Here is a 15,133-nt window from a genome sequence, read left to right on the forward strand (position 1 = left end):
GTAGAGCTAGAAAGTAGAACAACTGAGTTTTGAACCCATGTTGGTTTGACTCTGAAACTCACTCCCCATATTCAATGCCAAATAACCATGATGATATAACTGCTAAAATTGGCTCATTAACTCAATACACCACATCGCTTCCTACGTCTGACTGGTAGGAACTTTTACCCTGAGCAGGCAGAGTGCTGACTACACAGTCTTCACACATGAAAGATTCTAAAGGTCACTTTGGCAGAATGCTGGCTATCTACAGGTTACCTGGGGATGCCCAATCCTTTAGGTGAGAAGGAGAACACAGAGTCTAAGAATATGATGAGGATCTTGGAATTTATCTTTTCCTTTAATTAAAACTGTAGCCTTAGGTCACAGATGCACTCATTTCAGCTTGACAAGCATTTCCCCAAACGATTTTTTCAAGAAAGTGTGCTCCTCATGCCTCCTCTGCACTGAGCAGCGCCCACTTCCTCAAATGCGAGGAAGCAGTTAAAAAAAAAAAGCCAGAGGAGTGGTTGTTTATTGCAACTTCGCCTCAGTGAGGCCTGAGATTCTTTCGAACAGGGGAGCTCTGCTTCCCACGACTCAGAGCAAAGTGTCAACTGGGATATTTCCGGTAAAAGCGAAAGAAGGAAAGCAGGTGCCAGTCCCTGGAGGACTGTGGGTGGGGGACAAGGAGAGTCTGGGTGTCAGGCCCAACCGACAGATGGATGGACCTTGCATCTGAGAGAAAAGAGGAGACACGTTGCAGATCAACCTCAAACCTAACTCGGCTGGGGAAGCGAACATCAAGGGGGAAGAGACTGTCGCAAGGCAGAGGGAGGGATCGAGAAGGCCAGAAGGGCACCAACTGGGAAAGACTGGCCGCTTCACCAGCTCCTCACCCAAACCGAAAGCAAAATGTCCCTCAAGTTGCCAAGGAACTGGGATTTCAACCTGAAAATGGAGGCTGCAAAAATAGGTATGACCTGTGTTGGATTCTTGTTGTTGCCTGGGTGGTTCTTCTACTTGAGCACCCCCCATTTGCATGTTGGTTTGCGGAGAACAAAGGCGATTTAAACATGGATCTTGCCGCACTTTTGAGTTTGGGGGCGGGAAATTTGCATTCAAATTAATATGCTGACTCCAAGTTCCAAAATGTGTGTGTGGGGTGGGGAGTCTCTTTCTTCTGGAAGTAGTGGAGAAATGGAGGCCGTAGGTGTGGGACTAGGGTACTCTGGATGGTGCTAGGTACCAGGTCACACACTGAACTGCGGTTTTCTCTACATACCATGGAAGAGTCATCGCCCTCTGGTTTGAAAGCTCATCCACATTTTGAATGGCATTCAACAGGAAGGCTAGAGTCTTCTGAAGGGCTCCATTAGTGTTCTCTTTTGTAAGTCCAGTGGGGGACTCTGGGGCTACCTGTAGCAAAAAGTGGACAGGACAAGACAGGAGGAGAGACATCTGAAAGGATGATAAAGACAGTTTTAAAGGAACAGAAAGGAAGGGAACTCAGAAGAGTTGAAACGGAGATGTATTTTTGATTGGTTATCTTAAGGGATAATTCTGAGATAGTCTGGCCTTTAATTCACACCTTTCCCTCAATTGATAATGGCCATATGTTAATTTTAATCTTTTATTTAATTGTTATCATGATATTCTTTACGAAGACTTATTATATCATTGAATTGATCACAGTAATTTAGGGATACCTTTGTCTATATATCTATACACATGTTCCAAATAGTGAGATAACGTCCTTGATATTGGACATAGATAAATGTAAAGGTGTTTGTAACAGCTTGGAAGTCTTTTGCTTGGAGCAAGGTTTAGGTTTGGACTTGAACTGCAGTTGGCATGCTCCTAAAATAAGTGGGTCCATTGAAAAGTCACAGAAGGGGGGTGACTGAGGGACAATTTGAAAGAAAACTGAGTATGCAGAGAAACCATTTATCTTGGTAACTGATGTTCCCTAATCAGGTTGATATCATCTTGTGCTGAAGTCAGTTCAGAGAATAGGTACTGTTTGTATCTTTTACATAAGCAAGAGCCTTTTCTCCTGTTGAAATAAATATCCTTGGACAATGCTCACTCTATGTCATAAAAATTCATTTTCAAGGTAGAACTTCAATGGCTCTGTTCCTTTGGAAATGTCCTGTTTCTCCTTACATAAGGTCATCCTGCTCTCTTACTGTCTGTGTTTGAGCAGGTATTAGGGTTTTATTCTCCCTCTGTTTAAAAATGGAAAACTGGAGCAAATTCATAGATCAATGATTTTTTCAGGAATATAAAAATTACCCACATTAGAGTCTCAATCCTGGGATTAGTCTGTGTGGGTTTCATGAATTCTACCAGTGTTTCTTTAAAGTGTGGTCCCATGGACAGCCTTCTTCAGCGTCATCTCAAGTGCTGGCTAACAATAAAAGCTCCTGGGCCCCCATCTTGATGCATGAAGTCAGAATCTCTGGAGGGAGGCCCAGGAGATGAACTCACTAGATGAGTTCTTATTACCTGCTGTAGGTGCTGTGGTTCAAGTGCACTAGCTTCAGAGTTATCATTCAGTTAGCATGGCGCCTAGCATGCCTGGACCAGCTGGGCACACAATAAATATTTGTGGACTGAATAAAGTTGGACTACCAGATGGTATTACTTAGTATTTCTTAAAGAAAAAAGTATTGACAATGAAATTGAGAGGAGCTTTTGACATTATCCATGTCATCCACAAGTTTGTGGCCCCGAGGGACTGGACTGCAGTGGACTGCATTTCACGAGTGTCATATGAACTAGAGTCCAGATCATGAGCTGAATCCTCTCTGAGGGAAGAGAGTTCCTGACTCAGTCACAGGACCTTGGGCCCCTCTCCAGCATCTTATGTCCAGGTACAAAGTAGGGAACCTACTTAATAGTTCATCAAAGATTCCACCTCCACTAGGAGGACCTGTGGAGCTGGAGCTGTCAAGGAAGCCAATGAGCTGTCATTTACCCAGTCTAGGTAATGAGGAGTAGATCAGGGTTTCATGGCCTGGTCTCCTTGACATTTTCGGCGGGGTAATTCTTTGTCGTAGGGGCTATCCTGTGCACTCTAGGATGTTTGGCAGTGTTCGTGGCCTCTGCCCACTAGGTGGGGTAGCACCTCTCTACCACCACCCATCGTGACAATCCAAAATGTCTCTAGACGTTGTCAGATATCCCCTGAGGTATGGAGTAGGTGTGATAGCGTCCCTAGAGGGTTACCAAAAGGAGTGTTATAATGTTACTTGATACTGGAACCCACAAATCACTTCGTGATTCACTCTCTAGCTTGAATTTTCAGGAAGCTTTTTATTGAAGTATGACTTCAGGGGACAGGCAGTAGCTTAGGAAGATCACCAGGATGGGCACTTGCTGGGGAAATAACAAGACACTGACCCACTGTGTTGCCAAAGAAGGGGACTTGTCTTTTCTTGAGTTTCTAGTTCCCCTTAATCCTGAGTGCTGAGCCAGGGCTGGCATGAAAGCAAGTGTCTGAGAGTGGGGAGACTCTGTGCTGCACTTCCACCTCAGAGAGCTGAGGACCCCTGGGTGGCAGGACGGCCCCAGAGACGGCCACCATGGACCTTGGTGCAGTGATAAGAGCACACGACATAGGCCACCTTGCATCTGACCTATGAATCCCACCACTGGTGGGAAACAGGGATTGAAAGGAAGAGGGAGATGGAGAACCAACCCCGTTGACTGGAGGGGCAAGGAGCGTCATGTTTCTTCCTCTGATCCTTTACCACCTTCAATTTTAGTCCAGAAATGAGAACCATGAGCACCTTCCACTGTGCTCACACAGTTACTCAGATGCCCATTTGTGTCTTTCCAGCAGAATTGTCCTCCCTGGGGAGCAGGTTCTGGGACACAGCATCTCTTCTCCCCCGGGTCTGGCACATTTAGTGTCTTGCATGTAGATGCCACATTGAGAAGGTATCACCCATCCAAGGAAAGTCCCCTCTGCTTTGTGGTTTGGGAATTTTTAGTTGAAAGATTACTGGGTGAATCTCCGGGCCACCCATATGGAACTGTTGTAAGCACATGTTATTTTTTTCCCTCCGATTCCCTAAGTCAAAATAAGAGAAAATGGAGACTCGTAGGTAGATGATTCTGAGATACACAATAAAGTGACTGTGGAGGTGGATGTGTTTAACTTTTCCTCCCTGAAATTTAATACTGAAAAAAACACAAAAAAATTATTTATTGTAGTCTCCAAGTAATGGAGTGAATAAAACCAGTAATGGGGTTTCCCCCCCACTTGATTTTCCATTTTCCACAAGCCTAATCATTATCTACCTGACATAGGGTCTATTTTTGCCCTTTAAATCATCACAATGAAGGTAATAAAAATATTTGTTACTTAAAATTATCATAAATAGATCAATTTATAAAACCCTAAGGCTTTATATAATATAGTTTATCATTCTTGTTAAAAGAAGTCAGATTTGAAAATATAGTTTTAAATAGATTCATATGTAGATATATAGAGATAGGACTGAATATATAAAGAAGTCTTCTGAATCATTTAAAAATAGACCACAGGAATAGGCATTTCATAGAATAGAAAATAATACTTGGCCAATAAACATATGAAAGTATACTTAATAGTGATAATTAGGGGATGCACATTAAAAGCATAATGACATACTTGTTCTTACCCACCAAACTGACTAAAATGAGAGAGACCAACCATACAAATGTTGCCCTGAAAGTGGATCAGTAGGATCTCTGGAGGCTGAGGATACAATCACGTTTACAAACACTTTGGCATAGCTCAGTGAAACCCATGATACATAAAGCCCTATAAAGCAGCAGTTGTCTCCTGAGACTATTCCCTAGAGAAGTTCTGTGCATGGGAACCATGATAAGCGTGCAGATATTTTATAGCAATATTGCCTGTGATAACGGAGACAGGAAACATTCCAAATGTTCACCGATAATAGAAGGAGGCCTGGGGATATAGCTCAGTGGTAGAGCAATTGCCTTGCATGTATAAGGCCCTGGATTCAAATCCCCAGTATTGCAACACACACACACACACACACACACACACACACACACACACACACACACACAAATAAAATGGGAAAGTGATTGTAGCATCTTTTAAAGTTGGAATACAGCACAAAAGCAAAGTGCAATTAATTATAGCTATGCACTTAAATGAAATTGAAGAGCAAAATCTTAATATTGGACAAAAGAGGAAGTCATGGAAGAGTGGAATGAAATTGTTTTTACCTCCCTATCCTCAGTAGTACATGAGATTCATGTTACCGCATGCAAAATGAACAAAGAAACTCACTTATAAGTAAACACTCAAAAATCTGTAAGGATTTATATATTTTGTAAATAGTAGTGAGGAATAGGTGAAAATTTTATGGGTGAGGTATACTCGTCCACATTTGTTTTTCCTTTGCAAGTATTTTCCAGGTTTTCTATGACAAACAAGTATTAACTGAGTTATTAAAAATACCCAAAGCGAAAGCATGTTGCTCACTGGTCATCCAGGCTCATATTGGCCTGTGTGTGTTGTTCTAGAGGGCACATACTCTTCGGAAATCCAGCAGCCAGTTCCAAAGCCCTGGTCTAATTGAAAAGGTTCCACTAAATCAGAGCCACACTAGATCTTCTCTAGACTTTCTGAACCCTAGTCCCATGAAACAGGGCCTTCTTGAAAGAGCTACATGGTTCCACAGAGACCGTGTCAGTCTTCTTGAGCGTATTTTATGCCTTACATGAACACTGAAGTGCTGCTCCCCGGGTGGGAATCCTGAAACCATGTAGTCTGTGATGAGGTGATCTTACGTTCTTGGGAGTTCAGTTTTGGTGAAAGAATTCTTTATGACTCATTGCCAAACTCACCATCAGCCTGGATTCTGGACCTGGGGTTGTCTATTTGCTGTAACTAATGCCACGGTGTTCCCTGGTTCACTCCCAGGTCCTGATGGCTAAAGATCCCCTCACGTGAAGACTCCTTGATACAAGCATGCCTTCCTTAGACAATGAACCTGGACACTAAGGTGGTGCTTCTTCCAGTGCCCACACCTATCTTTTTGCAGAGGTTACACCATTATTCCTTGTCTGAGTAAAAATGTCTGTCCCTGTGTTATTGACTTACCTTGAGTCAGAAATTAAATTCTTTCCAGGAGGCACATGCTTCCTGCTATCCAGGCTGAGAACCTCCTGGCCTCCTGGGAATAAGGGGTGGATATCATCTCTGGGCCTCCTGTAGCAGAACGAGGAGCAACCTGTGTGGGGAAGGATAGACATGACTTGTTTTAGATTCACTTTTGCTCAAAGTCCTGCCTGGAGACACAGGTATGGATGACTTAAAACTATGTTAGACTGGGAGCCAAGAGTACTTGGATTGTCAGAATGAGGCTCAGGGACTCTTGATGCCTGTGTCTCTGAAGATGTGTCTAGGGTGAGACGACCTTGGTGCGGGTATGATGTCCACAAGTAGCCTACCTGAGCAGTGGTACTGTGTTCCTCTGTCTCATAAATCTCAGTGTATAAAACACCTTCACAGGGTGCCATGGGGGAACTCTATGGACGCTACACAGCTGGAGTGTGGTCCATGAGTAAAAAGTGCTCACTCTGTGGGTGTGGGAAATATCCTGGGAGGACTAAGTTGGTGACCCCACAGAGCACCATGGTTGAATATTTAGGTAAGTTGAGATAGAAGACATGGGAGGAGGGTGTAAAGAACAATTCAGACCAAATAGTGCCCAGCGAGAGTGGGGCAGAGGGTGGGGGAGAGCCACAGTGAAGCATGGGAGATTTGGAGGGATGCCATCACACAGAATGACCTGGAAATTTTTCAGAATCCCTAGAAGGAACTGAGACATGAAAGAGAGAAAAAGAATTTACAGTTCTTGCCTCAGCCTTTACTCATTATCATTTTTTCTTTGAAATCTTTCTTAAAAACTAAAAACTCTTTCCAGAAAAACAGTGATACCCATAAGTTGGGCACCAGTGTAAGGATTGTCCTGCTTACCACACCTGCAAGCTCACAGGTAAGGTAGAGGCACAGATAAGGAATTACTCCAGACAGGGAGGCAAGTCCTGTGATGAAAACACCTCTGAGAGCCACTAGGAGGCGCCAGTGAGCAGAAGTCTGGCCGCACCACACCTCTCCCCAGCTCCGCGATCCCTTCTGTAAGATGTAGACCAGCATGTTCTTCAGTGAGTCCTAGACTGATTTTTCTGTGCATAATCTCTACATCTTTGGAGAAGCAAGACTATATCTTGTATATATCCTTTCAAAGGGATTACACTGAAGCTCCTCTGACTGTCCCCGGCCACCTACCCCTTGTCTCCTCTCCCCCATACACACACGTACACACACACACACACACACACACACACACACACTCAAACTTAAGTCACATCTCACTTTCTTCAGTTCCCTGTTCTTCCTCATCTACCTCTGGGCTCTTCCTCGTCTACACTCTGGGCTCCATTACCATCACCCAGTTTCCACCCACACTTTGGTCACACTGCACATATCCTGTCTGCTGCAGTCCCTAAGTCTGCTAACCACTGGAAAGAGAGAATATAATAATCCTTTCCCAAACCATTCACACAGCGATGTCTATGGCTTTGGAGACCGTGAACTGCCTTTAGGGTGAGATCCATGAATGCTTTTGAACTTGTATCATACAAGTTGAGTCCACCAACTAACTGATATTTTTTTTTTTAATTAAAATAACTTGTAAATAATAAAATATGTAACACCAGCACTCTAGGCCTCATGGGAGAGAATAACCTCAAATGCCTGAAAAAAGTGGCATCATTTTAAAGGGCTGACTCTTCCTTTCGCTATTCTTGATAGAAGTGGCAAAGTCAGGAGGGTCTGTGGTATAGAACAGAAGAGCAGAGCTTACAGGCTTGGGCTCTGACTGCCAATCAACAGTGAATATGGGCAAGTCACCTAACTTCTACAATTAAGATTAATAACACGTATGCTGACAGGAAGAAAGTATTTGCTACACACAGCGTACACTAGGTGCTCAGTAAGCATCTGTTTCCTTTCTCTATAGACAATCTTATTTCCAACCTCAGATCATACCTGCAGCTGTGCTAGGACTCCCTTATCTTGGTGGCCTCATAGGACAGAGCTCCCTGGGTTGTGTTTTAATGTCACACCTTCAGTTTATATCTTCACTGCAAGTCATGATTTCATGAAAGTTTCTCCTAATTATGTTGGAAAAAATGAAAACCAGGACTGGTCACTCCAGGAACACCTATGCATAATCATGGGAGAAAGTTATTTGAGAATTCAGTGCCCAGAAAATACATTGCCTTCTCTGAGAGACTGCTGTGCTTCCTCTTTCCTGACAAGGCAGTACAGCTCGCTGTGTTCCGCTCTTTGTCACGGCTGCTGGGAAGCTGAGTTAAATTTGAACCTTCAGCACTGTGACTTCTACCCATTTGATTCATATATTTATTTTCTTTGCCTTTTTCTCATTGAAAATTATTTTCTTTGTGAATATCAAAACTCCATCACATCTTTTCTTTTAAGAATAGAGTGTGTGTGTATGCAATATATCAACAAACAACTCCTCAGATATCCTGCAGGTAGATTTCATACTTAATAGCAATGGAGTGTTAGAATGTTTCTAAGAAGGGTTTGAACAACATCAAAATTCTGAGGATCATTTCTTTTAGTTCAAAAAAGAAAACCCAATTTGTGATCACTCATCTTCTTTCTTTGGAGTTACATAAAATTGTTTTCAGTACATCCAGGCCAGTCATTTCATTCATAAAATATTTGTTTGCTCACCTCTATGTCATGGGCAGTTTTTAAGGAGCATTCCTCTGTGTCGCTCGGTTGAGGATCCTCCCTCACCTATACCTTTCTAGAGGAAGTGTTTCTCAACTTTGTGACTGCCACACTCTCTCCACAAGCTGTGAGGTCTCCGTCACCAGGACTGTGACCCACTAGGGTGACAGCTGCTTTGCTCTCTCCCTTCCTTCCCGCGTCACTCAACTGTTCCCAGGGTGAGCACAGCCAGACCTTAGCTCTGAATGAAGCTGGGATACTGTACTGTTGGGACCTGACCCACGGCGCCTGAGACATTTGTCTGCTTCCTTGTTGGTTTGGTTTCAGAGTGAAAGAGGAAGCATCACAGCATAGAGTTCCTGAGTCTGATGTAGAATAGCTTTTCATATTTTAAAATAGTTTTATAATTTAAAGGAATTTGCTGACAAAGACTAACGTAACTATAATGGGATAGGTTGGCCACAGTACAGGGGTCAGGAAGCTAACTTTGGAGTCAGATTGTCCAAATTTGAATCCCAGTATCATGAATCACTAGCTATATGACCTTGGCCTTCAGGTTCTTCCACAGTTAAAAACAGGTGCGATCATAGTGCTAACTGACACAGTTATGGTGAGGATTTAAGGAGACAATCTATGTCAAACTCTTGGTGTAATAGTTGGTATGTGGCAAGTGCCCACAAACATTGGCTCATTATGGCCACCATCATGGATATTACTACATTTAGGTCTGCATCTGTCAATCCCTTGGGATCAAGTCACTGGAGAAAGCCAAAGCCAACTGGGAGAGGATTTTTTTGTTTGTTTTGGTACTTTCTTTCTTTCTTTGTCTTGGTCAAGCTGAGTTTTTCTTTCTTTTTACAATATTGACTGGTCTACTTTCTTGTCCAATCTCCATCCCTGACTCACCTTAACACAGCTGGTCTCTAGTTGTGACAGGTTACATTTTGTTTCTTGCTCTTTATTCCTCCAACTGCCACATGTTCAGTTTTTCCTTAATTCATGGGAATCCGATCATCAATTGTATTTGCTTTCTTTTTTTTTGTTTGGTTGGCTTATTTTTGCCAGTTCTTTCCCAAATCAGCAAGATGTCTGAGTTGTGACTTTCCAAAAAGAATAGTGATAGCCCCGGGTAAGTTTCTTGAAGTGCCCCTGTCTCTATGCTTCAGGGACAGGTGCACGTCCTCCAACTTCCTTTCCTTGGGTGGGAAAACAGTGGCTGTGGTTGGCACACTGCCTGGAAGACTCTCCTCCGTGACTTAGGAGCCACTTCCTCCAGAGCTGCTACATCTCCTCCTGTCATGCGTCCTCGTGACCACTGAAGAGAGGTTGAAAGCTGCCGGTTTGGGCCTCCTTAGGGCTCAGTGTTCAGCTGTCTGTGATCACTACATGTGGCTTACGGGAACAGGAGAGTGGTTTTTTGTTTTTTTGTTTTTTTGTTTTTTTTTCCTACTTGCTCTAAGGATCCTGCACCTGGCTTGCTATTCATTTTCAGATCATTATTTTTTTAATGTAATTGTGAGGGTAGAGAAGGACATTTGAAAGGAGGCTCCCATCTATCTCGCCCTTGATTCTTCTGTTGCTCCCCAAGGGTTCTTGTGAGTGTATCCTTTCCCTCTCAGGATTGCTCTAGGTTTTATTCCATGCACCTTGTCACTCAGAACCTAGAGGCATCCTTCGCTGGTGTGGGAGGCATCTCATCTCACACACACCGAGACTTACGATAATGGCAGACACACAGTCATCTCCTCGGGTGCATGCTCAGCACAGGCCCTCAGCTCTGTCCTGGAACCCAGCTGTTCCATCTTCCTTTTGGCACTGGACTGTTCCCTCTGAGAGTTCCCAGTTTTCCCTCCCCACCAGGTTGACCAGCCGTCTTCGTTTGCCTGTTACTTAGAGGATTCAAGGACGTGCAACCCTTAGTGTGAAAACCATCCACCCCAGGATCAGCTCTCTAGACCTGAGGATAGGTATCTTGAAAAAAACAAATGCCATTATTTTAACAGGTACTCTTGTTTCTTGACCTGAATTTCCCTTGAGGCCACACCATTTTGGGTAAAAATGGAGTTGGGGGAAAATCGTCTTTAAATCAGGAATAGTTGCTCTTCCCAGGACCCACAGAATGTTATATTCTTTTCAACTCACTTGAAATTGTCATGTTAGCTTCGTCCATCTGTTTTTAACAAATCTTTTATTTTTGCTCGCACTGAGAGCTATACCTATCACTATATTTCAGGGTTCTTCTTTCCAGAAAAATCACACAAAAAATTCCTGTTCTTGTGAATCCTCCATTCTCTGGTTCATCATTCTCGCTGGGATTACTTTTCTACTCTATTCCTCCTTCCCCATAACCATGGCCACCACCCTCCCATCCTGGGAAACCAAACTGAATTGCCCACGTAGGATTGGTCCCTCCTTCTCTGAAACTGCACCACTTTTCTCATTGTTTTCTATTTTGGCTGACACATATTTGTTGGACACCTATCGTGTGCCAGACCCTGTGCTAGATTAAGACTCTGACAATCTCATTAGAGAGACTGAGGGAAGCAGGGCTGTCCCACCAAAGAGCATCAGACAGCAGCAGCAGCATCGCCACTGTGACATCTGAAGAGTTTCTCAGGGTTTGCTGTGTAACTACTGTTAGTTTGTTATTGCCCCATCTGAGCCACATCCCTAAAAACCCATCAGGGGTAAGTTTTTACTTGCTAATTTAAGTCCACATGTTTCTTCCAAAAAAAAAAACAAATTGTTTCCAGTCCCAGGTTGCTATTCTGACTTAGCACCAGGAGAGGGCGCCTGCAGATAACACATAGTAATTGCATTTCTATCAACTTGATCTATTTGCATGATTTCTCTCCAGAAAGTCCTGGATTTAACCAGTTCTCTGGTCAGCTCAAAATTATCCCCATACTTCATCCTTCTGTGACCTAAAAGGTCTAGCATTATAATGAAAGCAACTTTTTGTTTTCATGGATAAAATGTAAAATTCCAGATACGAAGTATTTCTTGGAAGAAAAGCATTTTTTTTTTTTTTTTTTTTTTAACTTAACTAAGAAGCCAGACTTGAATGTAGAGGGTGTCTGTGGCTGGTGAGGGTATGTTTAAGAACAAAGCCCTTGAAGGCAGATAAACCTGGGTTTGAGTCCCAGCTCTGCCTTTTGTCACCTCTTTGACTTTGGACAAGTCACCTTAATGTCTGCACCTCAGTTTTCAGAGGAAGGTGGGGAATAGCTCTACTTACTTAATAGTTGTCATACAAGGCTTCAAACAAGCAGCCCAGTCACTCACAGTCATTAGTAAACCCTGCCACCCTCTATAAACCTTGCTTCAGCTTCCCACTCTTGATGACCACACCCTGGGCACCCAGCTCGCCCACTCCAGCAATTCTCTGATGTCGTGAGCCACTATTCCACTGGCCCTCCTACATTTTCACTATGGGATCACACCTTTGCGCTCTCTTTACTATAGATTCCTAACTCTCGCATAAAATCTGTTGAACAAGCATCTTTAACTCCTCTGGCCCGCTTTCCTCATAGTGACCACCTGGAAAAACCCTAACCTTGTTTAAACCTAACAATCCACCTTCTCAGTGCCTCTACCTGGGCAGCTGGATATGGCTAGAGAAAAAAAATCAGACCATTGAGCTGCCTGGACCTTGCTTTAAATTCCTGACCAACCATTTAACACAGGCATTTAAAAGAGTCAGACAAGAATACTACTCCTATGGTCTTAGTCTGTTTGTGTTGCTATAACAAAATACATAAGACTGGGTAATTTATAAAAAAAAAATTTTTCTCACAGTTCTGAGAGGCTGGAAAGTGCGAGATCAAGGTGTTGGCAGGCCTGATGTCTGGTGAAAGCCTATTTCTCACAGATGGTATTGTTATGACAGAAGGGACTCAAGGGCAAGAGGAGATGAGTACTGTGATCACATGTGGAAGAGCAGAGAGTCCTAATTCCATGAGGGTCCTAATGGGGGAGACTGACCTCCTGGAAGCCACATCTCTTAATGCCATGGCCTTGGGGATAAAGTTTCAACGTGGATGTGGAAGAGATGCCACCCTTCAAAATGGACTTTCCCTTCCCCAGAGCTCTTTTGCCTGCCCTTTTATTCTCTACAAGGCCTTGACACTTCCTTCTACCATCACTCTCACTTTTACAGAGAAGAATGTGTGTGGCAAAATGACAAGGACCCCATTTTCCTACCATCCAGGGCTTCCCTCTTCCCACGTCTTTGCCTCTAGTGCTACCTTAGACGTGGACAACACAGGCCCATCTGGAGGCCCATATTTTAGAACGTCCTGCTCTAGACTTGCTCCAGCTGTCCTCCACCATGCCAGGTAAAGAAGGCAAGCCCAGCAACATGCCCACCAGACCCGGTGCCTGGCCCACCTTCTGGGCTACCTGGTATTATGTGCTTCCCACACAGATGGGCAGGGCCTGCACCTGTGTTCCTGGGATAATGGTGGTTTCGTGGATGGCGGGTTGCAGGGAGTTGCAGAACAGTTTGGCTTTGGGGCTGAAGTATGCATGTGAATGTGGTAGGGCCCTGGCTTTGAGAAATGGAACTGGGGTTCAGAAGAGAAGGATTCTGGGTTTTAAGGCAGGGACCTCCATTTGTATTCTTGCCACAGGCTCCCAAATATCAGTGGTGGAACTGGTCCCTTCCCACTCTGTAGTCAGCCTAATTAAGCATTGTGGCATGGTGTTCCACCAGGAGGTTGCTAATCAGTCACTCATCATCTGTACCTCAGCAAGCAAGGGTGAGTCCTCAGTTCTCATTTCACTTAACCTGCAACATTGGATGCACTCAGCTGTCTTCTCCCTAAACTAGTTTATTTCAAGGTTTTGTTGATGCCACACCCACTGCCCCCCACCCTGGTCCTTGCTGGTCACTTTCTGAGTCAGTTTCAATGGAGTGTCCTTCTCTACCAGACCTCTTAACGTTGAGGAGTCCCAGGCAGCCCTGGCTACATCACTTGTGGGACTTAGTGCAAACTGAAAATGTAGAGTGCCTTGTTCAAAAAGCATCAATTCCAAGATGGTGGCAGCTGCATCTTAAACCCAGTATAGGGTCCTTAGAGACTGCACGGGCGACATGTCTATCAAGCTGGTCCTAATCCCAAGGCTCAGTCCTTCCCTCTCCTCTTTTCTTTATCCAACCTCACTACATAGGTGATTTCAACCGTTCCTGTGGCTCTCAACTCCACCTGTACTTTTATCACTATCCCTAACCTCTCTTCTGGGTTCTGGGCAGCTCAGCATTCCTACTCGGATGCTTCATGGAATTCTCTCTCCCAGCCTGGCCAACACAGGATTCTGCATTCTCTCTTCCTGCCCAGCTTACCTGATTGGCCCGAGATTCTTGCTATTCACCAACTTGCTTAGACTAAAAATCTAGAGACAACTTCTGCTCATCTTTTTCCTTCCCCACCCCATATCTAATCCATGGGAAAATAGTTTTGGATTCATCACCAATGCATGTCTCCAATCTGATCAATTCCATTGTCTCTGATGCTACAAATCCTGCGCTTTCTCACCGTCATTGGCTCACTAACCTTCCCGCCCACCCCCATTCTCGTTCTGTACCATATATTCTCCATACCATGGCTGGACTCGATGGCTTTTAAAAGTTGAAATCAAATGATGTCTTTTCTTCCTGAAAACCATTAAGAGCTCTGAAAATGAGATATAAACTCAGGATACCCCACCTGTGGGCCAGGCCTCTGCCCCTGTCCCCAGACCCACGTGCTATTTCTCCACTGCTCTGACATTGCTCCAGGCCACCCATGCTCCATTTCCGGAAATGGTGCCCGTAACTGTCTCAAGACCTGTCCTCTGTGCTCCCTGAAGCGCCCTTCCCCAGATCTTACCATGGCCTCTCCGCCACTCTGTTCAGCTTTAGTTCAAACACTCTGTCCTGAGAGGTCTTTCCCGACCACAGGATGTAGTGGAACTGCAACCCTTCCTCAGTCTCTCTTTATTCCATCATCTTACTTTGTTTTCTCCATAATGCTGTTGGAGATTGAAATGACCTCATTTATTTTTATGTCTTTGCATGCAACTGTAGTCTCCTTAAAGTCAGGATTTCTCCGTTTTGTTCACTTTTAGATTATCCAAAGAGCAAGAACAGTGCCTGGCATATAGTAAGTAAAAAGATTTTTGTGGAATGGGTGAAGTCTGGTCTCTGCCCTGCCAACTCTCCTCTACCCCAGTGAAATTAAATTAAAATAAGACCAAAGCATGCTTTTTTTTTAAAAAAAAATTTATCTACATATTTTCTGTCTTTATTTTTGACTGAGCAATGGTTTGATAGAGAGAGATGATGATGACTTTCACGTGGAAGGGAAGCAGAACTTT

The 15,133-nt window shown here is 43.9% G+C and overlaps 1 protein-coding gene across 3 annotated transcripts in view; it reads left to right on the forward strand.

Annotated features, from left to right (window-relative positions):
* The first annotated feature begins 510 nt into the window (after positions 1-510).
* ARHGAP25 (Rho GTPase activating protein 25) overlaps positions 511-15,133 on the forward strand; it is an 88,969-nt gene continuing 74,346 nt past the window's right edge. For 2 of the 3 annotated variants that reach the window (XM_079110841.1, XM_079110843.1), the window contains exon 1: positions 511-955. In XM_079110841.1, the coding sequence (XP_078966967.1) occupies positions 895-955 (61 nt within the window). In that variant the 5' untranslated portion in view covers positions 511-894. The remainder of the gene's footprint in view (positions 956-15,133) is intronic. The other variant, XM_079110840.1, reaches the window with a different exon arrangement.

This window comes from Sciurus vulgaris (assembly GCF_902686455.1).
Source record: "Sciurus vulgaris genome assembly, chromosome: 14".
Classification (NCBI taxonomy): domain Eukaryota; kingdom Metazoa; phylum Chordata; class Mammalia; order Rodentia; family Sciuridae; genus Sciurus; species Sciurus vulgaris.